The sequence below is a fragment of the Acipenser ruthenus genome, chromosome 9 (genome assembly GCF_902713425.1).
Source record: "Acipenser ruthenus chromosome 9, fAciRut3.2 maternal haplotype, whole genome shotgun sequence".
Taxonomy (NCBI): Eukaryota; Metazoa; Chordata; class Actinopteri; order Acipenseriformes; family Acipenseridae; genus Acipenser; species Acipenser ruthenus.
In genome coordinates, this window is record NC_081197.1 from 35,681,831 (window position 1) to 35,708,577 (window position 26,747).

Consider the following 26,747-nt stretch of genomic DNA (forward strand, 5'->3'; position numbering starts at 1 on the left):
GGCGAATATCTGGGCTGAGCTGCATTGTGGCATTTCTTTTTTACTTGAATTATTTAAGTGTTTTCACAGTCTTACACCTAACATGAGTAATATGTTACTACACCTATGCGTATTTCATTAAACAGAACCAAATGTAAAAGCACCAAACCGGGAATTACAATAATAAAGCCAATCAAAACAACAGTTACCGTTCTGAATTGGCCATAGCTAACGTTTTCTAACCAATCAGAGTGGAAGGGAAGGGGCGGCTTTAATGGGCATGCGCTGTATCGTAGCAACATGAGAGACAGAGGAATGTTTATACTGTTGAGCACATTTAAAGTTACGTAAACAGCAGATGTAGAGTGAATTATGATCAGTCCGTTAAATGAAATCGATTAGTAAACTAGAATCAGTAAGCTAGTATAAGTCGCATTAAAGACGTTTCCACACGTTGTAGTTATAACCCCTTGCAGCCGCAGCGGCCATTGAGTGTGTGACGCAGGAGAGTAGTTACGTATTTCAATCAGCTAGCGGCGGTCGCCGTTGCTGAGTTTGTTGTTTGTAAAACGTGAGAGAGTATACCGGATATTCATGGGAGGAGCTGTAAGCCATCCTGCTATTTTTTTGTTGTTTAATTTTTTTATTATTATTTTAAAGCGCTTCGTATAGTGAAAAGGCTACAATATAACATTTTTTTCTGTATACTTGTCAATGACGACTATAATGTGGTGAGACAGGTCTGAGTTATATATAAAATCCATTCTAAGTCTAATACAGACTACTACGCCACTTGTATACTTATATAACACATACAAATTACGTCGGACAATATTCGTAATTCAGTTTTTTGTGAAACATCACTGTGATTCCTGAAGCACAGGCTATGTTAAACATAAATATAACTACATTTTTACTAATGTGTTTTATTGCCTTGTTCATATACTAAAAACAATGCTGATCGATGACATTGCAATGCCCGAATGTTCATTAAGGTGCTTTTTATTTTACTGCCTTGGCATGTTCTCTGTCTTGCAGAATCAGGGGTCCATCTTTGTAACCGGCTTTGTTGAAGGACTTGCCCCTCCTCTTCCTGGTTCTCTGCTTGTATGGTTTACGACTGTTCTGTGTAGTCAGACTACAGCCAGAAACCGATTGTCCTCTTCTCATACCCTCCTAAATGTGTGACAGATTTAACCCCGCCCATTGTACTGAAGGAAACTGGCCTTAGCGAGTGCTGCCGGAACTTGAGGGACAAGATCAGAATGTGGAGACTGCACGCTTTGAGTTCTGGTTATGTTTAACTATTTCTGGTCCATATGTAGTCTGTGCTAAGGCTGTGAGTTCACTGTTGTTTATACGAGTAAATTCGATCTATTGCAGTGAAAAAAACGCTGCTATAGCATGAGATGAGAGAGAATTAGCTGTGTGTTTGTGGCTCTGTACATAAGTGACCTATGTTTGTACAAACACTGCAATTTAATTGTAACTGTTTTATTTTTGTTTTTTTACCAGTCCATATTCAGAAAGTTATTGTGAATGAAGGAGACTATGTTTTTTTAAAAATCAGAATGTGCATAATCAATCATTTGCTGCCTTTCTGGAGACTCACAAGCAAAACACGAGTGTTTGAGTTGTCATCTTTCAAAGCAAGGACGTTCCAGAAAATAAATGTGCAATGCTTTAACAAAGTGAACCATTTAAGATCCGACACGTTGTGTACAGGATCCGAGAAGAAATGGCAAAAACCAATGGGATTTGACACCGGCTTAAAGACATATAACAGCCTCACTAAAGGAAAAGAACCTCTAATACTGGCAAAAGAAGGAATTGCGACCTGGTACTGTTTTTTTTTTTTTTTTTTTTTAATTAAGAACATATTTTTACTGCTGCAGATTTTCCCTATAAAATGTGGGTAGGTTAGCTAGCTTATGATTGAGTTTGTCTACCTGAACAACCCTAAGAAAACATGAATATAGCCCAGATACATATTATGATGTGTTTTTCTATCCTTTAAAAACCACTTATATTTCTCTTATAAATGTCATTTCAGAATAAAAGCTTTATGGTGGTGGATACATCTAGTTTACATTAAGATAACTGTGATGTGAATTTATCAATATCTGTATGGTACTGTATGGCCCAGGACCAAAGGGGCAGTGAAAAAGGTTAGTTCCCAGCCCCCAAAAACAAACTTTATTCACATTATAGAAATTACACAACAGAAATGCAATGGTAAACAGAGGTCAATCCGCCATCATTAAATATGTCATTCATAAATTCAACTTAAGATCTCAGTGCAAGCAGATGTGACCCTTTAAAAAGTACACTGAACACGTGTTTGTTTCATTTGAAGGTATAGCTGTGGTCCTACAGTATATGATCATGCCCATCTTGGACATGCTTGGTAAGCATTTACTACTATTGAACTAACGACATGTTATTAACTTCTTCATTTCCTTTTTTTTTTTTTTTTTTTAAACATCGCTACCAGGTGATCTACACCACATTAAGCCAACAATACAAAGTGCTAAGGCCAATGGAGAAACCTGCCAGAAATGTTTTATGATGGCTGTATCTGTCCTAACTAAAAAAGCAAAGAATCAAATACATTCTCTCAGTGATATTAACAAAAGCAATCTATTTTTTGGGCATCTGACACTTTTAGCTAGTAGGGTTAAACGTTTCAATCTAAGGTTTTAATGATGAAATAATAATAATAATTATTGGCACCTGGGGGCTTAAGAGTTCATAGTTAGTAGCAGGGCATGTCGATAGCTAAGGTTAAGTCGTGTTTTTGCAACATTTTCCCTCGTTAGTATCACTTTCTGTCTCTTACTCATCCAAAAAAATGGGGATAATTGATTATTATTTCAACAATTGTCAAGTTCTACATTTAATTGCTTTAAATTTAGTTTTCCTGACTGTTGACTTGTTTTTTTTCTGTCTTCAGTTCCTATGTTAGGTTTGATATTGTGCAAAGGATTCTTACCAGAGTATTTGGAATCAATGTTATCCACGTGATGGTCATTACTGACATTGATGACAAGATTATTAAAAGAGCCTCTGAGGTAAATACTCATTTGTTAAAGACTGTTAAGAAAAAATATGTATGCTTGCAAACAAAATACGCCATGCACCAAAATGCATCCCGTACACATCAACATACAATATACTGTGCTGGTCCCTAAAAACGTATTGGGGTTGTAGAGATATCATGTGATGGTTTTAAACATACTCTTTTTCTTTTTACAGTTAAACATGTCTTCAACAGTTCTTGCTCGACTTTATGAAGAGGAGTTTAAGAGTGATATGGCAGCGCTCAAGGTAAAACTTTCATTATACAAATGGAAATGGGTCAAGTTCTGTGATTTCTGCAGTATGTGGATAGCCTGTAGTTAAACCACTGATTGCTTTGTCTTTGTTTCAGGTACTTCCTCCTACAGTTTATATGAGAGTTACTGAGAATATTCCACAAATCATTGCTTTTATAGAAGGCATAATAAACAACCAGCATGCTTATGCAACACCCAAAGGTGTGTGTTTCTATTTACATTTTACAATTCAAAATGATTTTCACGGACAGATGCAAATATCTGATTTGTGTGTTTTATGGTGATTCAGAACTCAGTTGTCCAAGGGGGACAAACACATTTATTAATTGAGTAACACAGAAGTTGCAGATACTGTTTGAAATTTGTTAAGTGACGTAATGCATGACAGCAGCCCAACTATCATGTATGGTTTCTGTCATCACATCCCGGTGAACTCCAAAGTCTAAAGCACCTCTATGGTCTCAAAAGAGCTCTCATAACATGTCTAACCTCCATGTACATCTGCTACACCAGTGTAGCACTTTAGGGGTGTGCAGATAACCTGGCTTTCTGAGTAATTCCCTTTAACATGTATTAAGGCATTCATTTAAATGGAATACAAATGTGTTAATTTCAAACAAAACAAAGCTTTCCCTTGTTTGCCCTTGTGTACACTTATTGAGTAATAACAATCTGACCGTGTGATTTACCTGTCATGATCGAACCAACTTAAACCCATATGTTATGTGTGATTATTTGTCTTACCTTTATTTTATTTGTTTGGTATACAATTATTTAAATTTCACTTCCTGATTTTTACTTTGCTTGTTTACATAAAAATTTGTCCATTTCACAATGTGTGTAACGTCTCTGCAGTGTATTGTGGGAATGTAGTCCTGGGATTTAACTTCTGATTAAACCTGACAAACAAACATGTTTTGTGTCAGTTCACGGCAGTACGGCACTATAAAATGCCAGTATTCCAAGTGAAAGTAAAATTTGCTTTCAATCGACATTTAGGTCATACGTTACGGAATGTTATTGCCATTGATTTGTACTCAGTTTTATACATTAGGGCAAATGAGGGAAAGACAGCCTGCCTTGTTGCGAAATTTACAAATGTTTAACAGACTTGTTTCATTTTAACAGTATCAGGACCCCCATAGTAAGCATCAGGCTGCACCCCTAGTGAATGCAAGGAATACCATGTTACTGAAGTGCTAATTATAGCTGATGCATTTCTTTCATTCGCTGGAGGTCGGGTGTTGCAGGGGGACAGGCTGTTTGTTACGCTCTGGTGTACCTGATGAACTTGGAGCTTTGAGAAGATTCGGAGAGCTCAATTTAGGCCACAGGGGAGCTTAAAACCTTCGAAAAAGTCACCGGGATGTGATTGAAAAAGAAAATTATACAGTGTGAATCTAAACAACAACAAAATACATAACACTAGAGATAACTCAACACTATTTCATGCCCAAACCAAGTAGCTCCTTGCCCTGCAAAACATTTGAAATAAAACAAAACCAATTCCCTTTGTCCAGTGACTTTTTAATCACACAGTATAATACACATTGCATCTTTTTTGTAGTGAATTGTGCTGTTCATTGGTCCACAAACCATTTTTAGGAAACATTACTGTCATAATCTGGAAGTAAATGTACATAAATGTAACATTTCTTTTACCATAGGCAGTGTCTATTTTGACATCAAGTCAATTGGAAGTCGATATGGAAAGCTAATGGGCGGGTTTGTTGACTCCGGAGGGGAGCTAGGTATGTTGGTGTTTTATGATAGTGTACATACACCTTGAAAGAAAACTGGAGATGAAAAGGAGTGGTCTAAATCATGGATGAAAGCTTGGCTAGATCAGGTCTTGGCCAGCAACCTACAATATGTTCAAGGCCAATATGTGCATTATAGTGGAGTACTAAAGTCTGCTTGTGAAAATATCAACTGTACCATTCTCACACTGGTTAATCGTTCATGGTAAGAGATATTGAATTGTTTCCAAAATGTAAGTGTTTAAATACCTGTTTAGTTTTAAGATGTTCAATAGACACTCTATTTCAAATACCTATTTTTTATTATATATATATATATATATATATATATATATATATATATATATATATATATATATATTGAACTGATTGATGCCATTAATTTAAACCTGCGTAGCTTAGTATGAGGAATGCCAAGTCAATCTTTTTGATTGAAGAGCTCATAAGATTTTTTAAAGAATTACACTAGCCTTACAATAAACATTTGCTTGGACCCTGTATGTTATTTCTGTTGCCTTGTTAAAGCAGATGTTCTGTTCAGGTGACACAGGTGACACTGATAAGCGAAATGCCAGGGATTTTGCCCTTTGGAAGGCATCCAAGCCGCAGGAACCATTCTGGGAGTCTCCATGGGGAAAAGGAAGACCTGGCTGGCACATTGAATGCTCCACAATAGCAAGGTCAGCTCTGTTTTTAGGTCATACAAATGACTTTATTCACATGCATTTATTCTAATAAATTCATCCTCCAGCACATCCTAGCTTGTTTCATTTTTGATCCGCAGCACTGTTTTTGGAAGTCAATTGGATATTCATTCTGGCGGGATAGACCTTGCCTTTCCACATCATGAAAATGAAATTGCACAATGTGAAGCTTATCATCAGTGTGCTCAATGGGGAAACTACTTTCTGCACTCAGGTACATTTGTAATATCTTTGTAATTGTCTCATAACTGCTTCTGGGTTCAGTTAGGTTTGTATATGGAAATTATTAGAAATGTTGGGCTATTTTGTACTAATATACAGGAATTGGACACAGGAAAAGATAGATCCACAAATAGGACAGGCCAAGGGGTTTAGTGAAGTCTGCACTCTGGATGTCTGACAAGTCAACCCAAACCTACAGCACTGCATAGTCTTTGTACAAGAATAAATACTGTTGAGGTGGTAATTAAATGATTTAGATTCTGGTATAGTAAGCAAACTTGTTAAATTTGCAGACAACAAAAAATAGGAGGAGTGGCAAACACTGTTGCAGCAGCAAAGGCCATTCAAAATGATCTAGACAACATTCAGAACTGGGCAGACACATGGCAAATGACATTTAATAGAGAAAAGTGTAAGGTACTGCACGCAGGCAATAAATATGTGCATTATAAATATCATATGGGCGATACTGAAATTGAAGAAGGAATCTATGAAAAAAGACCTAGGAGTTTATGTTGACTCAGAAATGTCTTCATCTAGACAATGTGGGGAAACTATAAAAAGGCCAACAAGATGCTCAGATATATAGTGAAAAGTGTTGAATTTAAATCAAGGGAAGTAATGTTAAAACTTTACAATGCATTAGTAAGACCTCATCTAGAATATTGTGTTCAGTTCTGGTCACCTCGCTACAAAAAGGATATTGCTGCTCTAGAAAGAGTGCAAAGAAGAGCGACCAGAATTATTCTGGGTTTAAAGGGCATGTCATACGCAGACAGGCTAAAATAATTGAATCTGTTCAGTCCTGAACAAAGAAGACTATGTGGCGATCTGATTCAAGCATTCAAAATTCTAAAAGGTATTGACAATGTCGACCCAGTGGACTTTTTTGACCTGAAAAAAGAAACAAGGACCAGGGGTCACAAATGGAGATTAGATAAAGGGGCATTCAGAACAGAAAATAGGAGGCTGTTGCTGTCTTCCGGGTCTTATTGCTCCATGGTGCATTCTCTTCACTCAGTATAACCATAAACAGTGGATGGAAGATGTGGCTTGACCTATTTATGCTATCAATAACAGGGTCACAGTCCTTGTTTCTCACTATTGAGCGTGTTTATTTTTTGTTTTTCTAGCGTAACTGACTTGAGGTCAGTATTTCATTTGATGGCATTCAGAGTTGCTCCTGTACTTCCTGTTTTGTTTTGTGGTGTACTGCATATTGGGATAAATACAGTATGTGCATAAATGTATAAAGTAAGACAGTGTATCGCTTGCAATCTTTCCATTTCTTTCAGCCTCACGTGATTTATGAAAACAGTTGGCACTGTCTTTGGCACATGGACAAGTCTGTTTACAGTCATGACCAAGAATCTTATTTATGACCTTCAAAATTATATTTGCTTTGCCTTTATTAAAAATTAATATGTAATTGTTGTTATAATTATAACAGGGATGGGAATAAGACTCCTATTGCATAACAGTTTCACCCATTCCAGGTTTCAATACATGCTTGATTAGCAATTTTTATGCAATTGGAGTCTTCTTTCCATCCCTGTTATAATATCCTTTAATACTATTGAGAAACGCTTCAGTGACTTTACATTGATTATAGTGAGAGGTATTAAGACCCATTTATTTTAATATTTGCTGTTTGCTGCAATGTAGCATGCCACCTGATAAGAGTTTCTTGTGTTTAGCCCAACAGTGAAAAGTGATAGCTAAAGATCACCCCCCCCTAAAACTAAAAGGTGTAAAATAATGTAACTCATTTATTCGTTTATGATGATATTTTCATCAATGCTGTAAGTGTAATTCATAATGAATGTTGAACGATTTAGCATATTCCTTATTTCTAGGACATTTGCATCTTAAAGGAAGTGAAGAGAAGATGTCCAAATCTTTAAAAAACTTCATCACAATAAAGGTAACTATATATTTGTGTTGCATGGTATGAGAATGCCGTGTCCTTTTTTGATGTAGATATTTGCTTAATCAAATATGATGGATTGTTGTTCCTGTGTTACTAGGACAATCCAGAACCCTGATTTTTTTTTATAATGTAAGTACTGTAAAAAGGTTAATACGTGATGTTAAATTTAAGAATTTTGTATTTTACTTTATGAAATCATCTAATCCTGGGGTCCCCAAATGGCTCACCTGGTAAAAGCACAGCCGCATGGTGTGTAGGTGACTCATACAGCGCAGGTTTGGGTCCTGGCTGTGTGAAGTCGCTGGTGTTCGCTGGGGATTCCGAAGGGAGCGTCTCATTGGCTCTGGCCCTCCCATGGGTTAGGGAGTTCAGAACTGGAGCAATTTATCTGTGAAGAATGGGCAAAAATGTCACCATCCTACTGTGCAAAGCTAGTAGAGACCTATCCAAAAAGACTCATAGCAGTAATTGCTGCAAAAGGTGCTTCTACCAAGTACTGACTTAAGGGGCTGAATACTTATGCAACCAGTAAATTTCATTTTGTACATTTTCTTTGCAAGTTTTGCTGACATTTAACCTTGTCCTCTGTAACAGTGTTCAGTTTAACCACAACAACTTTGAATAAAAAAAGATTGTTTGAAAAACTGTGCATACATTATTTGTAATTCAACAAAATGTGAAAACTTTGCAGGGGGGTGAATACTTCTGCAAACCACTGTGTGTGTGTGTCTATATATATATATATATATATATATATATATATATATATATATATATATATATATATATATATATATATATATATATATATATATATATATTATAATTTTTCTAATAATTTATAATTATTAAAAAGAAATCATAAAAATAATCTATCCTGGTACTTTGTCCATTTTAAACAGCCTTGGAAGTAATAGATCATGTTTCCTCTTCAGTGTTATCATTTTGAATATTCCAGGTTAAAGGAGGCCCCCTAGTGTCTGTAAATGCTGCATACAGTTAAAGAAACCTTTAGAAACGACTATATCTGCAGATATTGTTGTTATTGCTGTAAATGCCCTTGGTGTCAACTATATCAGCCTCTTCCCAGTGGTTGCTATGTGCTGCATTCTTTTTTGTGTTTAGAGATTAATTTATACATTACCTTGAATTCTTGTTGAGCATCTTATTTTTATTTGTCCCAGGACTTTTTCCAGACATTTTCAGCAAATGAATTCAGAATGTTTTGCCTTCTTACCAAGTACAGATCAGGTATGGTTATATCTTTGATTTTGCAGTATGATCACAGTATCAAACATGTTCTACTTTTTTGTCAAGCTTTATTTTTGTATTCCAGCAATTGACTACAGCGATGCCAGTATGAATGAAGCTAAAAGCGTTCTGAGTTCCATCTCGTCATTTTTCAGTGATGCGGGTGCTTACATGACAGGAAAATTGTTGTGCCAGAGTGTTGATGAAGGCTTTTTGTGGGAAAGGTAAGGAGATGTAAAATAGCCTGAACCTGACAATGAAACATATAGAATTGTTTATTTCTGCTCACTTAATTGCTCAGCTGTGTTTTTTTGGTTGGTTGTATAAAAAAAATATATATATATATTAACCCTGTTTTTCTACCCAATTTGAATGTCGCTTCACTTACTGATAAGGATGATTTTGTATCAGTGGGCCTCCTTTCCCTCTGTTAACCCAAACACCTCTTTTTACCCTCTTAACCTAAGCAGATGTTACCAATCTAATGAACGATGGAGACAATGGCACCCGTATTGCGTTTGCTTATGGCCGATATATGAAAGAGTAAACAGGATATATTAAATTCCAGTAAGGTATTGTATATTATTGTAAGGATGAAAAAAAAATTATGAAATTGTGATTTTTATTCCCAAGGTTAGCGGCTGCAAAAGTGAATGTTCAGACAGCACTGACAGATGACTTTGACACCCCAAGGGCTATTGATGAAATTATGGGCCTCATTCACCATGGCAACCGGCAGCTTCAGGCTGTTACTAAGGTAACCTTTTCAGGATAGTAAAAGCTCAGAAATGGCAGCTGTCCACTTGCATTAAATATCTAAATTATTCTTTATTCTGATAGGCATGTGGTGGTATCAAAGAAAGTGAAATAGGAAACGATTGAGCTTATTTAGATTTGCAGAATATAAAGAAAGATGTTTTCGTAATGTGAATTTGTTGTTCTTAAATCAGGTAGATTTTTTCCCCCCGTGTGTTTTTCAAACAGGGAGGTCAGTCTTCCAGAAGCCCAGCTGTGTTTGGAGCCATTCTTTCTTACATAGAGGGATTCTTGGACACAGTGGGTGTTTCTGTAAAGGAGAATACGGTCAGTACCAAAAAACACAGCATGTTTACTAATGCAAAACAGCACCAAACAAAGCCAGTAAGTATGTATTTTAAAAGATTTCTGAGGGCTTCCAAATGGCGCATCCGGTAAAGGCACTCCGCGTGGATGCGCTCTAGCCTGGACGTCGCCAGTTCGAGTCCAGGCTATTCCACAGCCGACCGTGGACGGGAGCTCCCAGGGGGCGGCGCACAATTGGCCGAGCGTCGCCCGGGGGGAGGGAGGGTTAGGTCGGCCAGGGTGTCCTCGGCTCACCACGCACCAGCGACCCCTGTAGTCTGGCCAGGCGCCTGCGGGCTTTCCTGTAAGCTGCTCGAGAGCTGCGTTGTCCTCCGACGCTGTAGCTCTTGGGTGGCTGCATGGTGAGTCCGCAGTGTGAAAAAAAAGCGGTCGGCTGACGGCACACGCTTCGGAGGACAGCGTGTGTTCGTCTTCGCCCTCCCGAGTCAGCACGGGTGGTAGCGGTGAGCTGAGCCTAAAAATATTTGGCCATTCCAAATTGGGAGAAAATAATAAAAATAGTTGGCAATGACTAAATTAAAAAAAAAAAAAAAAAAAAATTCTACAGGATCAAAAAATGTTGGGGTCAGTTCAGCTGATCTAAAGGGTGTGTGGGCCTTTCGGGCCTGGCTCATTACTGCCAAACAGCTGTCCTGGAAGTAAGCTGCTAGCACTGACTGGTACAGTATGCATGCAGTATGTTAAGAAATACCTTCCATAAAAGCAGTCATTTTTCAATTAGAAGGTTACACTTCAGAAACAAGTTAATATAACTAGGGCCAGAATTGTCAAGGCCTGTGTTTTTTCTTATTATTTTATTTGCAGTTCAAAGTTAAATACCTTGAGTATGCTGTGGATGTTTCTGTGTTTTTGGAAGCAAGAAAATGCTTCCCAAAATGTCCCAGCATATTCTGCTTTGAGAAACATTTAGCCTTCTTTGAGCCGATGTTACTGTGAAATGTGGCATATCCTACATTGTTTTAATCGCTGCTATAATAAACACTTTCACTGATATTGTCATGCAAACAGGCTATGTCTGTATCACGTATTTCAACACTGGCGCCACTCAATGCTATTGTAGTGTTATCTTCCATTTTCTGCATAGGGCGTACGTGTTGCTTGGAAATGTTTCTTTGTGTACAGGGTTGGGTAAATTCATGTTTTCAAATTCCAATTATATTTCCATTTACTTTTTAAAATCAATTCCAATTCCCATTCCTGTTTAATTAATCCCAGTGCAGTATTCTGTTAAAATGAGCTCGCAGTGCCAACACATTACTTCAGTTTAAGTCATTGCTAGTCAATTAAATTGGCTTCAAATGAAAGCAGTTGAACAATCGCAACAATTATTATGTCTCTAAAATATCAATTCCGATTCCAGTTCCTTCGAAGGAATTGGAATTAGGAATTGATTTTAAAAAGGAATTAGAAATGGATTTGGAATTGAAAAACAGGAATTGACCCCAACCCTGTTTGTGTAGTGGTTTCACATAAATAAATTCAAGTCAGTTATCATGTGAAAGTTAAACCGTCCTTTTCCCCATTCTGTTTTTTTGTTTGTTTACTAGTGTGTAACAGGAGAAAGTTCACATGGCACTCTTCCTAGTGTTGTTGAACAGTTGGTGAGTTTTCGAAGCCAGGTTCGCAGTTATGCCCTGGCTACCGATGAACTTGCTCCAGTTTTATCTGACTGCAGTCAGCTGTCCGAGGAGAGGAAGTCCCAGCTAAAGGAGCACAGGAAGCAGCAGATACGGGAGCGGGAACCTCTTCTGAAGGCCTGTGATGTCCTTCGGAGGGACCTCGCACCCCTTGGAATTAACATTAAGGTGAGCACTGAGTCCTTATTTCATAACAAAATGGGAGGGGGACAGGACTTTAACGACCAAAAATGTAAAAAGATATATTTCTGAAATAGACATTTAAAAAGCTAAAACATTACTGTAATTACAAGCAACTCGGAATGTCTTGAGTAGTTGCTGGTTGTAGCATTTGCAGGTTTTGAGTATTCATTACATACAATGGTGTGTGCTTAAGCTGCAATTTTCAGTTAGCAGAGCATGTAAAAATAATGTAACATATTAAAAGCATGCAGTATTTATTTTTGCTGGTGTATAAGCTGAATTTCCTGACAGAGAAATCCATAATGCTGTATATAAGCATTGTGAGCTATGCTGAAAAATATTTTAAGATCAACGCCTGTAAAATGTGGATTAGTTTTAGGTCTCTCTGTTCTATATTTACAGGACAGAGGTAACACCTCAACGTGGGAAATAACAGAGAAGAGGACAGAGCTGCAAAAGGAAGAGGCAAACTAGTGCTATACAGAAGTCCCATTACAGCTGCAATGCTCTGCACATTAAAAACAATTGACTGTGAAACCTTGGATTTGTGTTTGACAAGATAAGTCTGCAGTATTTATGTGATTGTAATCAGCCTTGTAATGTTAAAAGCGCAGAATATAAAATGTATTGGTAATCTTGTAATTACTACACACATAAATGTTAAAATAATTAAATACAGCACTTTCTTAGGCAAGGCAGGCAGTAATTTGACAGTGCTTACAGATATTAATTTCAAGATTTCATGTGTTTTTTTTTTTTAATATTTATGCAAAGGAAAGAATACTAGGTTGTCAATCAACAGCTAGCCATGCAATAGCCATGCCACGTCTTTTGGAATTGTCTGATATGAAATTAAGGAATACACAACTCATTTGGGGATTGTACTTTTAGTGTGTTTTGCAAGGATAGAAAAGTACATCATTGTTTCAGGTTGAGCATGACAAGATAGTTAATGTAGTAGAACACATGTATGCTTTTATTTACAATACAGCCACTGTAGGATACGCATTACATACAATACTGTGTTTTCATTTATGTGTGTGTGTCTCTCTCTCTCTCTCTCTCTCTCTCTCTCTCTATATATATATATATCTCATAACCCATTTCAGGAAGAAACTTAACATTTTTAGTATTGTGGAAAGTCTGCAGGCACCATCTAATGGCTTCTTTCTTTTTGACCTGTGACTGAAGATGGCTACCATATCAGAGTCGTGACTGGTTAATGTATAATAAAAAGGTAACGCTTCATATGTATTCTATGATCCCCTGGATCACATTTGATTGTGTCATAACCCTTTTGGCCACCAGTGTCAAAGCCTCATATCTCAGAAATCATTTGAACATGATTTCATATTTGCAGGGTTATGAACCTTTCATCCTCTATGTGTTGGTGACCATGGTATTAGGCCTCTAACCCAAAATGGCTGCCATACTGAGGTTATGTTGCTTTTTAAGTTTCTTCTTTATTGAGGCAGTACACTTGTTGGCTTAATGTTTGGTACTTTCACAGCTGGAAAAGCTGTCTTAATAATGTTAAAACAGTAATATCTGTTACATTTAAATTTTTCAGCTGTATCTTGAGAAATGCATGTCCAGTTGTAATGAAACTCTGTTCTAGGTCAGGGTGAAGGCATCCAGGGCCCCGATTGGTTTGGGAGATGAAGGCTGTGTGTCCGCTCCAAATTTGAATAGCCAATATTACAGTTACATTAGCCAAGCGTTCAGTCACTGGTGGGGGGTCTGGATTACCACAACATAAAAAGTCAACTGTATTTTCCTAAAAGGGGTGGGGAGAGAAGAGTTGCAGAACTAAGAAACCAATGCAACTAAACCCTTAAGCCATCTCATCCTTTAAAACCATTAATAAAGCATGTTATGTATTAACAATTTATCTACGTTAGCAAGATCAAAAAGGACTTTGTACAATATTTGTATCTCACCATTTGAACCATTTCATCATTCCTTAATATGTGGCGTCCCTGTTGAATGTCACGTGTAAAGGGTCCCTTGGTAAGAGACAGGCAATCGACTTCTAAAGGTTAACTCTCAAAATTAGGAATACTTTATTGGTTGGTTTACATTGAAAAACTATTTTCTGACCATAAGGCAGGCATAGAAACCTGCAAATACAAGAGACAGTGCACTCTCAAGAACCTTGGATCCCAGACTGTTAAAAAAAAACTTAGCCCACTTATTTCCAGTGTCAGCACATTATACCATGATTACAAAAATAAAAATGAAGAAAATATATTTTATTGCAGTTATTTACATGCGTGTGATTGTCCCGTTTTAGGCATAAGCAGTGAACCAAGCCCCCTTGTTACTAAAGAACGCTGAAGTGTAGACTAAATATGTGACAAAGAATGCAGTGAGCCCAGACTATATATATACGTTTATTAAAAGTAGAATTTGACCAAATTTCAGATATTTTATACAACTGAATTTTGTACAAACTTCAGATGAAACTTAAGAAAACCTTGCAGTTCTCCTGTAATGAGGAAGTTACCGTTAAGTGTTTTGAAAATCTACAGCTAAATTATCTTCTTAAGTGTGCGCAATTTCAAAACAGCTAACTAAGCTTCTGCTGCCCTTCTAAAGCGTGGCGCCTGAAATCGTTTACTACGAGGGACAGGATATTGACACTTCTACTTTCGTTCCTCTGAACCGTGTCCTAAATTATGTTTAAAAAAGTTTTTTAAAGGCAGGGCCGACTTCTGCAATCATGTCTGTTGTTGTTGTAGAGCGTCCATGTTTGTGGAAGGCCTGGTGGTTACACTGTCTGGTAAGGGTGCAGGCTCCCAATGCAGCCACAAGGGAAGGGTTGAGCCTGGCAAACAAATAGGAAACAATTAACTATTACTTGTATTATTGTTTTTAAGTACGGTTCTTTGGAAATGATATCTTGAATTGTAGAAGGGCTACCCATGTGTTTTACGGGAGCGATACACAAAATTGCACACATTAAATTATACTTTACACAGTGCTCTGAATTCATATTGCAACCAGTAAGTTATGGTAATCACGTTCACTAAAACAATATTAGGGTCAGTTTACTCCAACTTTGTGTGTTCCTTTATTATTTTTATATTTACGAGACTCGTGTGTACATTTTATATACATTCTAAGGTTTGAAATACTGTAAACAGACACTGAACATCACAATACTATTGTTCACTTAACCACTCCAGGTATCGTAGGATGACCATTAGTAGGACAAACTTCTTACCCGTTAGTTTTTTCTGGTCCAGACATAAATGCCCAGTGTGCCAGCGCTCCAAGAGAGCCAGAAAGTAGATCTCCTTGTCCTCCACATCGACGGCTGCTACCTTCATGACTACATACAATTACTACATAAAGAGAAGAGAGAAGATATTCAATCTGGTGCAGAAACAGCTTAGACCCTATCAAAGCGCTTTCCACTTAGTTCACTTTTGAAGCTGTAATGCAAATATGTTATCATACTCAGTAACTGTTGATAAGTTCACAGAGCACAGAGCACAGAACACAGAGCTGTCTACTGCGAGTGTGACACTTTGTTATTTTGGAGTCCTGAGCACATTACAGAAGTATTTAAAACAAGCTTCTTGTTGTACTTCATTATGCTGAACACAGTACATTCTTCTCTGAAAGAATCACAGGCTTTAATTTTCTTATTATATTCTGTATTATGGTTACATTCAGGAAAACTTTTCAGTGTTTATTTGACTGCGGTGGTACTTACCCTTATCTCCATCAGAAATAATGTCTTTTTCACCTTTCTGGACAATAGTCACATTTCCCATAGCTTGGCTAAGCCTCACAACATTTCTTTGATTATCACTGCTGTCCACAGAGTCCCTGCACTGTATACAAGATAGATCTTTTTAGTACAGGTATTAAAAGTACTGCATTACCCATAAATCAGACTCATTTACAATTTTAACAAAACGGTTCTAAAATTGAAGACAAACAGTTCAACTAAATGTTTTTTGTCAATGTCTCTGTGTACAATTGGATTTATCTAACAATCCATTCAGTTTGGAACAGGACATTAAAGTACAGAGTCAATCTATCAAGAGACTACATGTTGACTAATTGGGGAATACAAATAAGTGTAGGTACAATTTCAATTAACATTTTTATCCAATATCCATTTGCACACAAAATTAAACTGCAGCTTAATTTCTTTACTGGAAAAAGTCCATTGAGACATTTATTAAGGACACTGGGGGGAAAAAAGGCTAGATTACAGTGCAAGTATATCACATCCAGTAGTGGATATCAACAGTAAAATATCATCCTTTAACACCCGTTGCTATGAAAGTGTGCTTACCACTGCTTCATACAGCTGACTGAATTCCATGTAATTAGGAGTCAGAATGGCGCGCTGGTAACCTTGAATGATAGATGGCTGCTGAGCAATAAGCCATAATCCATCCTGTCCAAAAAATGTAAAAAAGAACACAGTCTTAGGAACTGAGAAGAAAAACACACAATCAAAACTATGCTACTGTAAAAGAAACTCAATGAGTACTTACTGCATCAACAATGACAGGAATACCCAGAGCCTTGGATTTCTCTATAATAGCCTGGAATAAACAAGGAGACAATGTGGCACAATTGAAAATGAAACAGAACTCAATCTAACCAATCCCAGATCACTTTAATAGCAGCACTTCTGTACTGGGGGTTATAGGGCCCAACCCTCCTTGTTTATTTTCTGAATAGATCAATGTCTGTAATGAACACCAGAACAACAGAGAACTCAAAGGCTGTGGCCCAGTTTCATACATAATAAAAACACTTGCACTAGACACCTGAGATTCAGACCACTAATGCAATAAACCCTGATTAGAGATCTAGTGCCATTTTATTAAATTAACATGGATTATGATATTTATTTCTTTGTGTGTTAGGTATAAAATGACAGAACAACAGACAACTTCCACTGTCCCCATATTGACACTCTCAATAACTTGTTGCAAAGAATGTGACCAACCACGTTTCATTACAGTTACTCCAGTGTAGTACAAGACATCATGTTTTACATGTGTTTCTTTCAAAACTGCACATTTCAGACCCATTGATGAAGATAATGAAATTTTATTTCTTAAATGTACTTTAAATTATGTATTCAAAATCAGCAGTTATTGCAGGCTACTCTAATAAAAAAATGAATTTAATAGAGCATGTCAGAACTTAAATGTACTGCACATCTGTTACTTGCCTAAATTTCACAAAGCGATGTAACAAACTAATTTTTACTTTTTTTATCTACTTTACTAGCTTTTCTTTTAATTAAATGATAATCATTGCTTGATATGTTCAGAAAATTATTAAGTAAAACTGAAGACTGATACAGAACTTTTTGTTTCATACACAACTTAATGGGCTCACTCAGTTAAAACATTCACATACCTTAGCATTTCCGAGCAGGCGATCATCTCTGCCTAACCCTGGTCCCACAACTACAGTATGAAGCCTGGACAACCACTTCTCAACTTCCTCAACTGCATTAGGGCTGTCACTGCAAGAAAATATTTCACAGATAAAATGGCACATGCACATAAAATAAACATAGAATACACAAAGATAACAAAACTAAGTTCCCTTTCTAAGGGACGTGATAATAATTTATATCATCTGCATTTTAGCAAGTTCATTTATTTTTCCGGTTTAATATCCTACTATGCGTGCTCTCCGTCATTTTCTTGCTTTAATTTGATCATTATTTACCATTATTTACTAATGTTCTTTATTGACCCCCACCCCTCCTCCAACCTCACCCCTTTTTTGTGAGGTGATTTTAGAAACAAGTGAAGTGCAACTCTATTCACTCTGCAAAAGTGAGTTAGTAAAGGGAAAACCTGAAGACAAAACCACAGTTGCTTACAACTGTTGGACAGAAGAGTACAGTGAAAACAGCATGCTGCCTCTACTGTAACTATTAAACTGTAAAGAGACCAAATGGTGCATACAGGGTAGAGGCAGCGAGAAGCGTGTGTGTCAGGCAGTGCTGTAAAGAGTCAAGTCAGAAGGGTTTTGCGAAACAGGCAGACCCGCTTTGAGGAAAGGCAAACAATTCATTATCTTAACTAGATAGACAAAGGAGATGCAATACCTTTTATTGGACTAACTAAACAATCATTAATCACAAGCTCTCAAGACCTTAAAGGTCTCTTCTTCAGGTGAGAGTAGTCCGAGAAGAAACCTTTGAGGTCTGAAATCTTGTGATTAATGATTGTTTAGTTAGTCCAATAAAAGGTATCACATCTCCTTCTCTTTGTCTATCACCTCTGGATTAATACGGCTACCATTTCATCTATCAACGATTATCTTAACTGAAACAGTTGCCATAGTAAGGTAATCAGCATCAATGTAGTTCTTCAGATGTATGCTTCTTTCCATTACAGATGTTCTGTCTTTGTCTCACAGTGTAAATGGCCTTCCCAATTGGCTGAAGCACTTTGTTTGGTGGCACACTTGTTACAATTCAGATCTCTGTTAAATTTTTTTTTAATAGAGGAACATAGGTATACAAAAGGTAACACAATCTTTGGAACATTTCAGCAGGAACAAAAAAGGTGTGTATTTTAACTATTAAAAGGGCAATTCACTTTATTTAAAACAGAACAAGACACATGTTTATTTATGTTTACAGTACAGAGAGCATGCCACAACAAATACATTATTAGAATGAATTTTAAGGCAACACTTACAGGACCGGATGTACAATCAATTCTGGGCTGTAAGATTTTATTACAGCAGCAGCGTCTTTCGTGCAAAATACGTGAGACAAATCTGCACCCTATAAAAAAAAAAAAAAAAAAAGAGAGAGGAGATTTCAATCTTCACCACAACACAAGGAAATATCAAATAAAAACATTATTATTTGTTTATTTAGCAGACGCCTTTATCCAAGGCGACTTACAGAGACTAGGGTGTGTGAACTATGCATCAGCTGCAGAGTCACTTACAATGAAGTCTCACACGAAAGACGGAGCACAAGGAAGTTAAGTGACTTGCTCAGGGTCACACAATGAGTCAGTGGTTGAGGTGGGATTTGAACCGGGGACCTCCTGGTTACAAGCCCGTTTCTTTAACCACTGGACCACACAGCCTCCTATAAAAACATGGGACTGCAGAACAAATTATTCCACATACCACTTTAAGAGCAGATACAGCTGCAAAGTACGGTGCTCCTGTGTATCTGGGAAGAAAGTAAGGAGAAGTTAGCTTTGCAAATCTATTTTTATTAAGTTTTTTTTTTTTTTTTTTTTTTTACATGTTTCCCCCTTCTAACATACACGAGTTGTGTATACATTGCCTAATTTGTTTGTTACTAGTTTGTACAAACTACATTCCACTGATAAATCAGGTTTTGGCCAGCCTAAAAAAATCCACATAAAAATGTGTTTCTATTAAAATGAAATTATTGATATTAGTTTATCATACAGGACTAACTACGGTCATTTAGCATGGAACACAGGGTGAAACAAACAGAAACAGTATTTTGCTTAGTAATCTTTTGATACTGTATAATAAATGTATTAATATATGACTGAATTAGCTTTAAACAACACCACACATATCTGGAATCTCCTCTTTCAAATATTAGGCAGTGTGTATGGTAACACATGTTTATAATACTGAAGTTCCTTCACATATATGTATTACTAACATTCAGAAAAATGTCTCACTTGTTCTTGTGTTTAACAGACGAACCAAAATGATACAGTAGTTTAATGTGTTAAAAATATTCAAACATTTACTGAAGGATTAAAACGTGTTCTATAAATAGAATATGTTGAACTTACTCTTGACATCCCCCTATGATGCCAACCCTCCCATCTTGACCTTTATGTTTTTTTGAAGTCAAGGGAGGAATAATGTTTCTCACAAGTGGAATAATATTTTCCATATTCCTTACTGCTTGTAGATTGCTCAGTGTGAAGGCCCTCTCGATTACTGCAAGAGAAACACCATTAGATATTCTCAGGTAAATACACAGCTACCTCCACATACAAACCTGGGAATTCTCTGGGTCCTCCAGAACAGCTACACAGATTTTAATTCCACATCATTTGATATATTGTAAAATTAAATCCTGACATACAATGCAAGCATGGAATTATATTCATAAAGTAAAATGTTAAAAAGCAATTTCCTATTGACAAACATACAAGGTAAAATTCAGAACAGAGTTTTGTCCTTTTCTGGTTCACATTTTTCACATCTCATTTTCCAGCCAACCCACTGATCTTTTCAAACTCCAGCTTCTCATTGCTTTCTGCTAATACTAGTATTGTTTATCGAATCTCCCCCTTGGTAACTCAACTTCAATTAAAGTATGTGAAAGACATTCACATAGCTTCATACAAGTTAACAAGGTCTGTGTCGGGTTCCATTTCCGTCCCTTTCTATAGCATTTGCAATCATTCTGAGTGGCTCTTCTTGCAATTCATCATTGTGTTGTCAGCAATAAAAAAGGAAACACTCTTACTTCTTTGAAGACACATTGGCTGATCTAGCCTATGTTAAAGTGTATAACTAATACCTTGTTTCCATGAGCATGGATTGACCGCCAGTCTGAGCTGATCCAGGTTCTCCTGCATTGCTTCCGAACCCCCATTGATAGTCTACCCGAATTCAGTGATAAGACTCCCTTTTTCAATGCAATCTGAGTTTTTGACGGATGTTGATGGTTCTTTCCCAGCAAGCCTTGTGGTTAGGTCACATTCCTTTGTTTACAAAACCAAAAGGATTGACACTATTATTTTGCTTCTGACATACTTAACACATCCTAACAGCTTTCTGTTACTTAGGAACATAAGAAAGTTTACAAACGAGGGGAGGCCATTCAGCCCATCTTGCTCGTTTTGGTTGTTAGTAGTTTATTGATCCCAGAATCTCATCAAGCAGCTTCTTGAAGGATCCCAGGGTGTCAGCTTCAGCAACATTACTGTGGAGCTGGTTCCAGATTCCCACGATTCTTTGTGTAAAAAAGTGCCTCCTATTTTCTGTTCTGAATGCCCCTTTATCTAACCTCCATTTGTGACCCCTGGTCTTTGTTTCTTTTTTCAGGACTGCCCAGTCCCTGACCACCTTCCGGCGCCTCCTCAAGACTCACCTCTTCAGACAGCACCTGTAGAACTCCTCTGTTTTTCCCCCTGGACACTTATCACTCTTCCTTAAATGTGCTTTACTTGCTCTTATCTGCCCCCTATTTTACTGCATTTAATCCTGTACTTTAGATTACTGTAATCTGTCAAGTGTTATTTAAAGTATTTTGTACTTAATTATATCCTGATGCAACTATCACTGACACTGTTATCTGCTCCATTATTGAACCGTATTTTGTCATACTTGTACTTGCTAGAACCAAAATCATTGTATTTATCTTGCTCTTAATTGTATTATTACTTGTACTGTGATTCTTGAAATGTATTTGTTTACGACTGTAAATTGCCCTGGATAAGGGCGTCTGCTAAGAAATAAATAATAAGGTCGAAAAAGTCCACTGGGTCGACATTGTCAATACCTTTTAGAATTTTGAATGCTTGAATCAGATCGCCACGCAGTCTTCATTGTTCAAGACTGAATAGATTAAATTCTTTTAGCCTGTCTGCATATGACATACCTTTTAAACCCAGAATAATTCTGGTCGCTCTTCTTTGCACTCTTTCTAGAGCAGCAATATCCTTTTTGTAGCAAGGTGACCAGAACTGAACACAATATTCTAGATGAGGTCTTACTAATGCATTGTAAAGTTTTAATATTAATTCCCTTGATTTAAATTCAACACATTTCACTATATATCTGAGCATCTTGTGGCCTTTTTTATAGTTTCCCCACATTGTCTAGATCAGGGGTGCCCAATCCTGGTCCTGGAGGGCCGATGCCCTCCTGGCTTTTGTTTCAAACTGTACACTAAATTGATTAATTGGACCAATTAAGCTTCTAATAAGAGCTTGATTGGTCCAATTAAGTAATTTAGGGCACAGTGGCAACAAAAGCCAGGAGGGACATCGGCCCTCCAGGACCAGCATTGGGTACCCCTGGTCTATATGAAGACATTTCTGAGTCAATATAAACTCCTAGGTCTTTTTCATAGATTTCTTCTTCAATTTCAGTATCTCCCATATGGTATTTATAATGCAAAGTTTTATTGCCTGCATGTAGTACCTTAAACTTTTCTCTATTAAATGTAATTTACTATGTGTCTGCCTAGTTCTAAATGCTATCTAGATCATTTTGGATGACTGTGATTCACTGTGATTCTTGAAATGTAATTGTTGACAACTGTAAGTCGCCCTGGATAAGGGCGTCTGCTAAGAAATAAATAATAATAATAATAATAATAATAATAATAATAATAATAATGACCTTTGCTGCTGCATCAGTGTTTGCCACTCCTCCTATTTTTGTGTCACCTGCAAATTTAACAAGTTTGCTTACTATACTAGAGTCTAAGTCATTAATGTAGATTAGGACTAGCAGGGGGCCTTAATACTGATCCCTGTGGTACTGCACTGGTTACCTCGCTCCATTTTGAGATTTCTCCTGTGCTCAGTTTGAGAATTCATCTTTTATGCGGGACTTTGTCAAAAGCTTTCTGGAAATCTAAATAAACCATGTCATATGCTTTGCAATTATCCATTGCCAATGTTGCATCCTCAAAAAAATCAAGCAAGTTAGTTAGACACGATCTCCCTTTCCTAAAACCATGCTGACTGTCTCCCAGGATACTGTTACCATATAGATAATTTTCCATTTCGGATCTTATTATAGTTTCCATAAGTTTACAAATAATAGAAGTCAGGCTTATTGGTCTGTAGTTACCTGGTTCGGTTTCCCTTTTTGTGGATCGGTATTACGTTTGCAATTCTCCAGTCTGTGACCCGTGTCAAGAGACTGTTGCAATATCTTGATTAGCGGTTTGTAAATAACTTCTTTCATTTCTTTGAGTACTATTGGGAGGATCTCATCTGGCCCAGGGGATTTGTTTATTTTAAGAGCTCCTAGTCCCTTTAACACTCCCGCCTCTGTTATGCTAGTTATTTAAAACTGGATAGGAACAGGTTGACATGTGGGGCATGTTGTCTGTATCCTCCTTTGTAAAAATTTTGGAAAAGCAATCATTTAATATATTTGCTATTTTTTTTCTCTTTGTCTATGATTTTGCCATTTGTATCTCAGACATTTAACCTCATCTTTGAATGTTCTCTTGCTGTTATAATATTGGAAAAACTTTTTCGAATTGGTTTTAGCCCCCTTAGCAATGCACATTTCTATCTCTCTCTTGGCCTTTCTAACTTCCTTTTTGATTTGCATTTGCAGTTCCAAGTACTCTTTCTGTGTACTTAGCTTTTGGTCCCTTTTAAACGCCTTGTAAAGTGCCTTTTTTCGCTGAATATTTTTTTAGATTTATCTATTAAACCATTTTGTTTTAGATTTAGATTTGTCTACTTTTGGGATGTAATTGTTTTGCGCCTTTAGTACTACATTTAAAAAAAAATGTTTTACTCCAATCTACTTCTGTTAGTCTCTGTTTGATACCTTCATAGTTTGCCTTTCTAAAATTGTAAACCTTAGCTTTAGTCATTACTTTTGGGAGTTTAAAAAGCACTTCAAATGAGACCATGGTCTGAGTTTGCCAATGGTTCTCTGACCTCTGTTTTAGTTATTCTGTCTTCGTTATTTGAAAAGATAAATTAAGGCGTGCCTCCCCTCTAGTCAGTGCCTTGACAAATTGCGTTAGGAAGCAGTCATTTGTCATTTCCACCACTTCAATTTAATCTGTCGTGCTCCCCACCGGGTTTTCCCATTTTACATGTTGGAAGTTGAAATCCCCCATTAGTATGGCTACAAAAAAATACTAAAGCAGAAAAACCATAAGCCCGCTGTGAATGGATTACATGGTTATGACCACTCATCACTTGATTGGTCAGTGTTGCGACGTACTTCCACCCATCCCACCTTGATAAAGGGTCCAAAAAAGAAATTAGGGGCAGCTCAGATTGGCAGCCAACGCGTGTTGGCTAAATTAAAATAGAAACGCCGTATCAGGGGCAGCAGAATTTTCAACCTGGGATGAGCGGTGCATTAAAACGAGTTATATGACAGGCAACTAGAACAGTAAAAAACAGGCGAAAACAGTTAGGACCCTAAAGGGTTAAGAAGGACAATTAGAGAAAATCTGAAATGTATGCTCTATATGAATGATTATGCATATTACATGAAAACTCAAACCTGCTTGGGAACGGGATTATTTCTGGCCACTGGAGGAGCGGTGGGTTGCAAATGCTGATGAACTCATGGAAAGGTAGGCAACTGGGTTACATTTATAGGTTACTGGTCAAAGGAGAGGGGCTATCAGACTTCTGCACCTCAAGTTAAACTTAAGTTTTAAAACTTAGGCTGACAGCTATTCTCATCCCTGCTAGGGAAGCTCCATGGTGATTAAGCAAGGTAAAGCTGAAGTACCTATTGGCTGAGATGGAGCTGATGTCATATTGTGGTGATTAATGTGGTCAGCGTGGTGGGGATTGTGCTGACCCAGCAGAGGGGCAGAGGACCCAGTCTGTGTGCGCGGCTGGGCCGGGCTAGCGATCCCAGCAAACATCTGTCCCAGCACCTGCAGCATCTGGAGCTCGCGTGAATGTTCTGCTTCACGCCGTCTGTCTTCCACTTTGAGTCTCTGCTCCTCATATTTGTAAAAATTCTCTTCCGCCTCCATGCTCTGCTCCAGAAATTTTTCCATGAGCTTGTCCAGAGACAGATTTGTGTAGCGCTTTTTGGACCTTTTGGGCCGTGCCATGGGAGGTGTTTTGGTTTGAGTGTTGCTTTGCCTCTGTCCTGCACCTGCAAAAACAAGACACAGATCATGACTCTCATAACTCTTCATCACAACTGTTTTTAAAATAGGTCAATTTTTCAATTTGCTTTTCACATATTCTTGCTTCAAAGGTGTGTGCTTGCTATATAACCAATTCAAAGTTTAGGGAAGGAGGAATGATGTTTCATAAGTTAACCACTCAGATTAGTTCTTGATGCTTTGCCTTGCATGTGCTAGCAGGACAGCAGGGATGGAAATAAAGACTCCTATTGCATAGCAGTTTCACCCATTCCAGGTTTTACTGTGTGTCAGATTAGCCCCATTATACAGGTAACAAGCTCAGGTGTGTCTTATTAAACTCATAGTAAAACCAGGAATGGGTCAAGCTGCTATGCTATGCTTATTTCCATCTCTGGGGACAGTAACTTAATATCTTAACTTTATACTATTAATTTTAAGTTGTACACCTTTTTAAAGGGTGACCTAAGTGTTTAAACATCCCACTTTTATTTGTATTTTCTACATTTGGGATGGATTAAAGCACATATATCTAAAATACACTTAACACAAATATAGCGAGTATGTTTACTATAAACAAAAAAGGGGCGATTCCCCCCCCCCCCCCATTAAAATGATCTGTGAATAAAAAACATAACACTAGTGTCTTCACATCTTCACAGCTGCAGGCCTGTGGTAGCAGGTGAAACTTTCAACACGTTAGTACCCCGTGACTTGATATAGCTGAATAACAACCTGTCAAAATAGAAACAATTACAGGGTGAAAATAAGACCCGTCGCACAGCAATTTGATCAATTCCTGGTTGTACACGCCTGGTCTTGTTACCTACACACTGTAGCTAATCAGGGTCGTAACAAAACTTGGAATGGACGTAATGCTATGCAATAGGTGTCTTATTTTCATCCCCGAATTACTTCTGCATTGTACTTACCGTTGCTTGATGACGGCACTGGGATAGGGAACGGCGGGCTTTCCAACTTCACGGTGTGTTCAGCATAGGAGCACTCGCCAGTGCTCTCCATATAGGCTTCGTGCGAGTGACCGATTCCTTCTGCCTCTTCTTCTGTGCCATCCAATGCTTCATCCCCCACCGCAACACTGTCGATCATGTCCTGGGGATCGACATGAGGTCTGTTGCTTAGTATTCCCTCCATTTCGTCGTAAAACTTGCAGATCTTCCGATAGTGTCCATTCTTTTTAATCCCTTCTTTCGCCTGGTAGTACTGCCTTTTTAATCCCTTTACTCGTATTCTGCACTGCTCGGGCGTCCTATCGAACCCCATCTCCCCAAGCCTACAGGCTACGTCTCGGTAAACGTGACTGTTGCGAAAGTTTCCGTCCAACGCCGTCTGCACATCCTGCTCGCCCCAGATATCCAGCAAAGCTCTGGTCTCCACGTCTGACCACAGGAAACCTCTAGTGTTTGCTAGCATAATAGTTCAAGCACCCGAAATGTAAAAGCGAAAAAGAAACGCAAACAGCTGCACACTGGCCGGGGGGAGACAGAGAAACTTACATAGAGCACAACACTGGGACTTGCATATCTGCTACTTCACAGTCCAGGCCTCGATATTCGGATCGGGTCAAACCAGAACGTGCTTTGCATCCTTGGGTTCCATGCTACCAGTAAAACGCATGCAGATATCACCAATGCATGTGGTTAGGTGCTTCATATCACGTTAATCACAATTAGCGATTCCCCACCATTGATTGAGCAAAGCAGCTTACAACTTCAGCGTACGCTGTCTGCTGCAACGTCATACCATTCTGTGCACTACATCATGGGTT

General features: G+C 37.7%; 2 protein-coding genes across 7 annotated transcripts; one reads left to right on the top strand and one right to left on the bottom strand.

Moving 5' to 3' along the window:
* Positions 1-42: 42 nt before the first annotated feature.
* Positions 43-21,622, top strand: cars2 (cysteinyl-tRNA synthetase 2, mitochondrial). 5 transcript variants are annotated; one of them, XR_009329486.1, is made up of 17 exons: positions 43-1,819; positions 2,336-2,386; positions 2,933-3,050; positions 3,235-3,306; positions 3,410-3,515; positions 4,982-5,065; positions 5,616-5,754; positions 5,859-5,992; positions 7,857-7,924; positions 9,115-9,181; positions 9,267-9,405; positions 9,815-9,938; positions 10,166-10,264; positions 11,851-12,108; positions 12,526-13,360; positions 20,042-20,101; positions 21,187-21,622. XR_009329486.1 is itself a non-coding variant. In XM_034008973.3 (15 exons), the coding sequence occupies exons 1-15, from the start codon at positions 1,437-1,439 to the stop codon at positions 12,595-12,597; spliced, it is 1,914 nt and encodes a 637-aa protein (XP_033864864.1). In that variant the 5' UTR covers positions 43-1,436; the 3' UTR covers positions 12,598-13,369. The 5 variants fall into 5 exon arrangements, 1 of the variants encoding a protein (XP_033864864.1); XR_009329487.1 differs by lacking the exon at positions 20,042-20,101 and adding an exon at positions 2,033-2,147 and having other exon boundaries at positions 1,689-1,819; XR_009329485.1 differs by lacking the exon at positions 20,042-20,101.
* On the bottom strand, positions 14,163-26,747 carry LOC117405696 (ATP-dependent (S)-NAD(P)H-hydrate dehydratase-like). 2 transcript variants are annotated; one of them, XM_034008978.3, is made up of 11 exons: positions 25,891-26,747; positions 24,589-24,966; positions 19,920-20,070; positions 19,267-19,312; positions 18,822-18,910; positions 17,521-17,629; positions 16,641-16,691; positions 16,436-16,540; positions 15,845-15,965; positions 15,350-15,470; positions 14,163-14,950 (listed from the first exon to the last, which is right to left on the bottom strand). In XM_034008978.3, exons 1-11 carry the CDS (start codon positions 26,390-26,392, stop codon positions 14,806-14,808), a joined length of 1,818 nt encoding a protein of 605 aa, XP_033864869.1. In that variant the 5' UTR covers positions 26,393-26,747; the 3' UTR covers positions 14,163-14,805. The 2 variants fall into 2 exon arrangements, with proteins under 2 accessions (XP_033864869.1, XP_033864870.1); XM_034008979.3 differs by lacking the exons at positions 24,589-24,966; positions 25,891-26,747 and adding an exon at positions 20,660-21,192.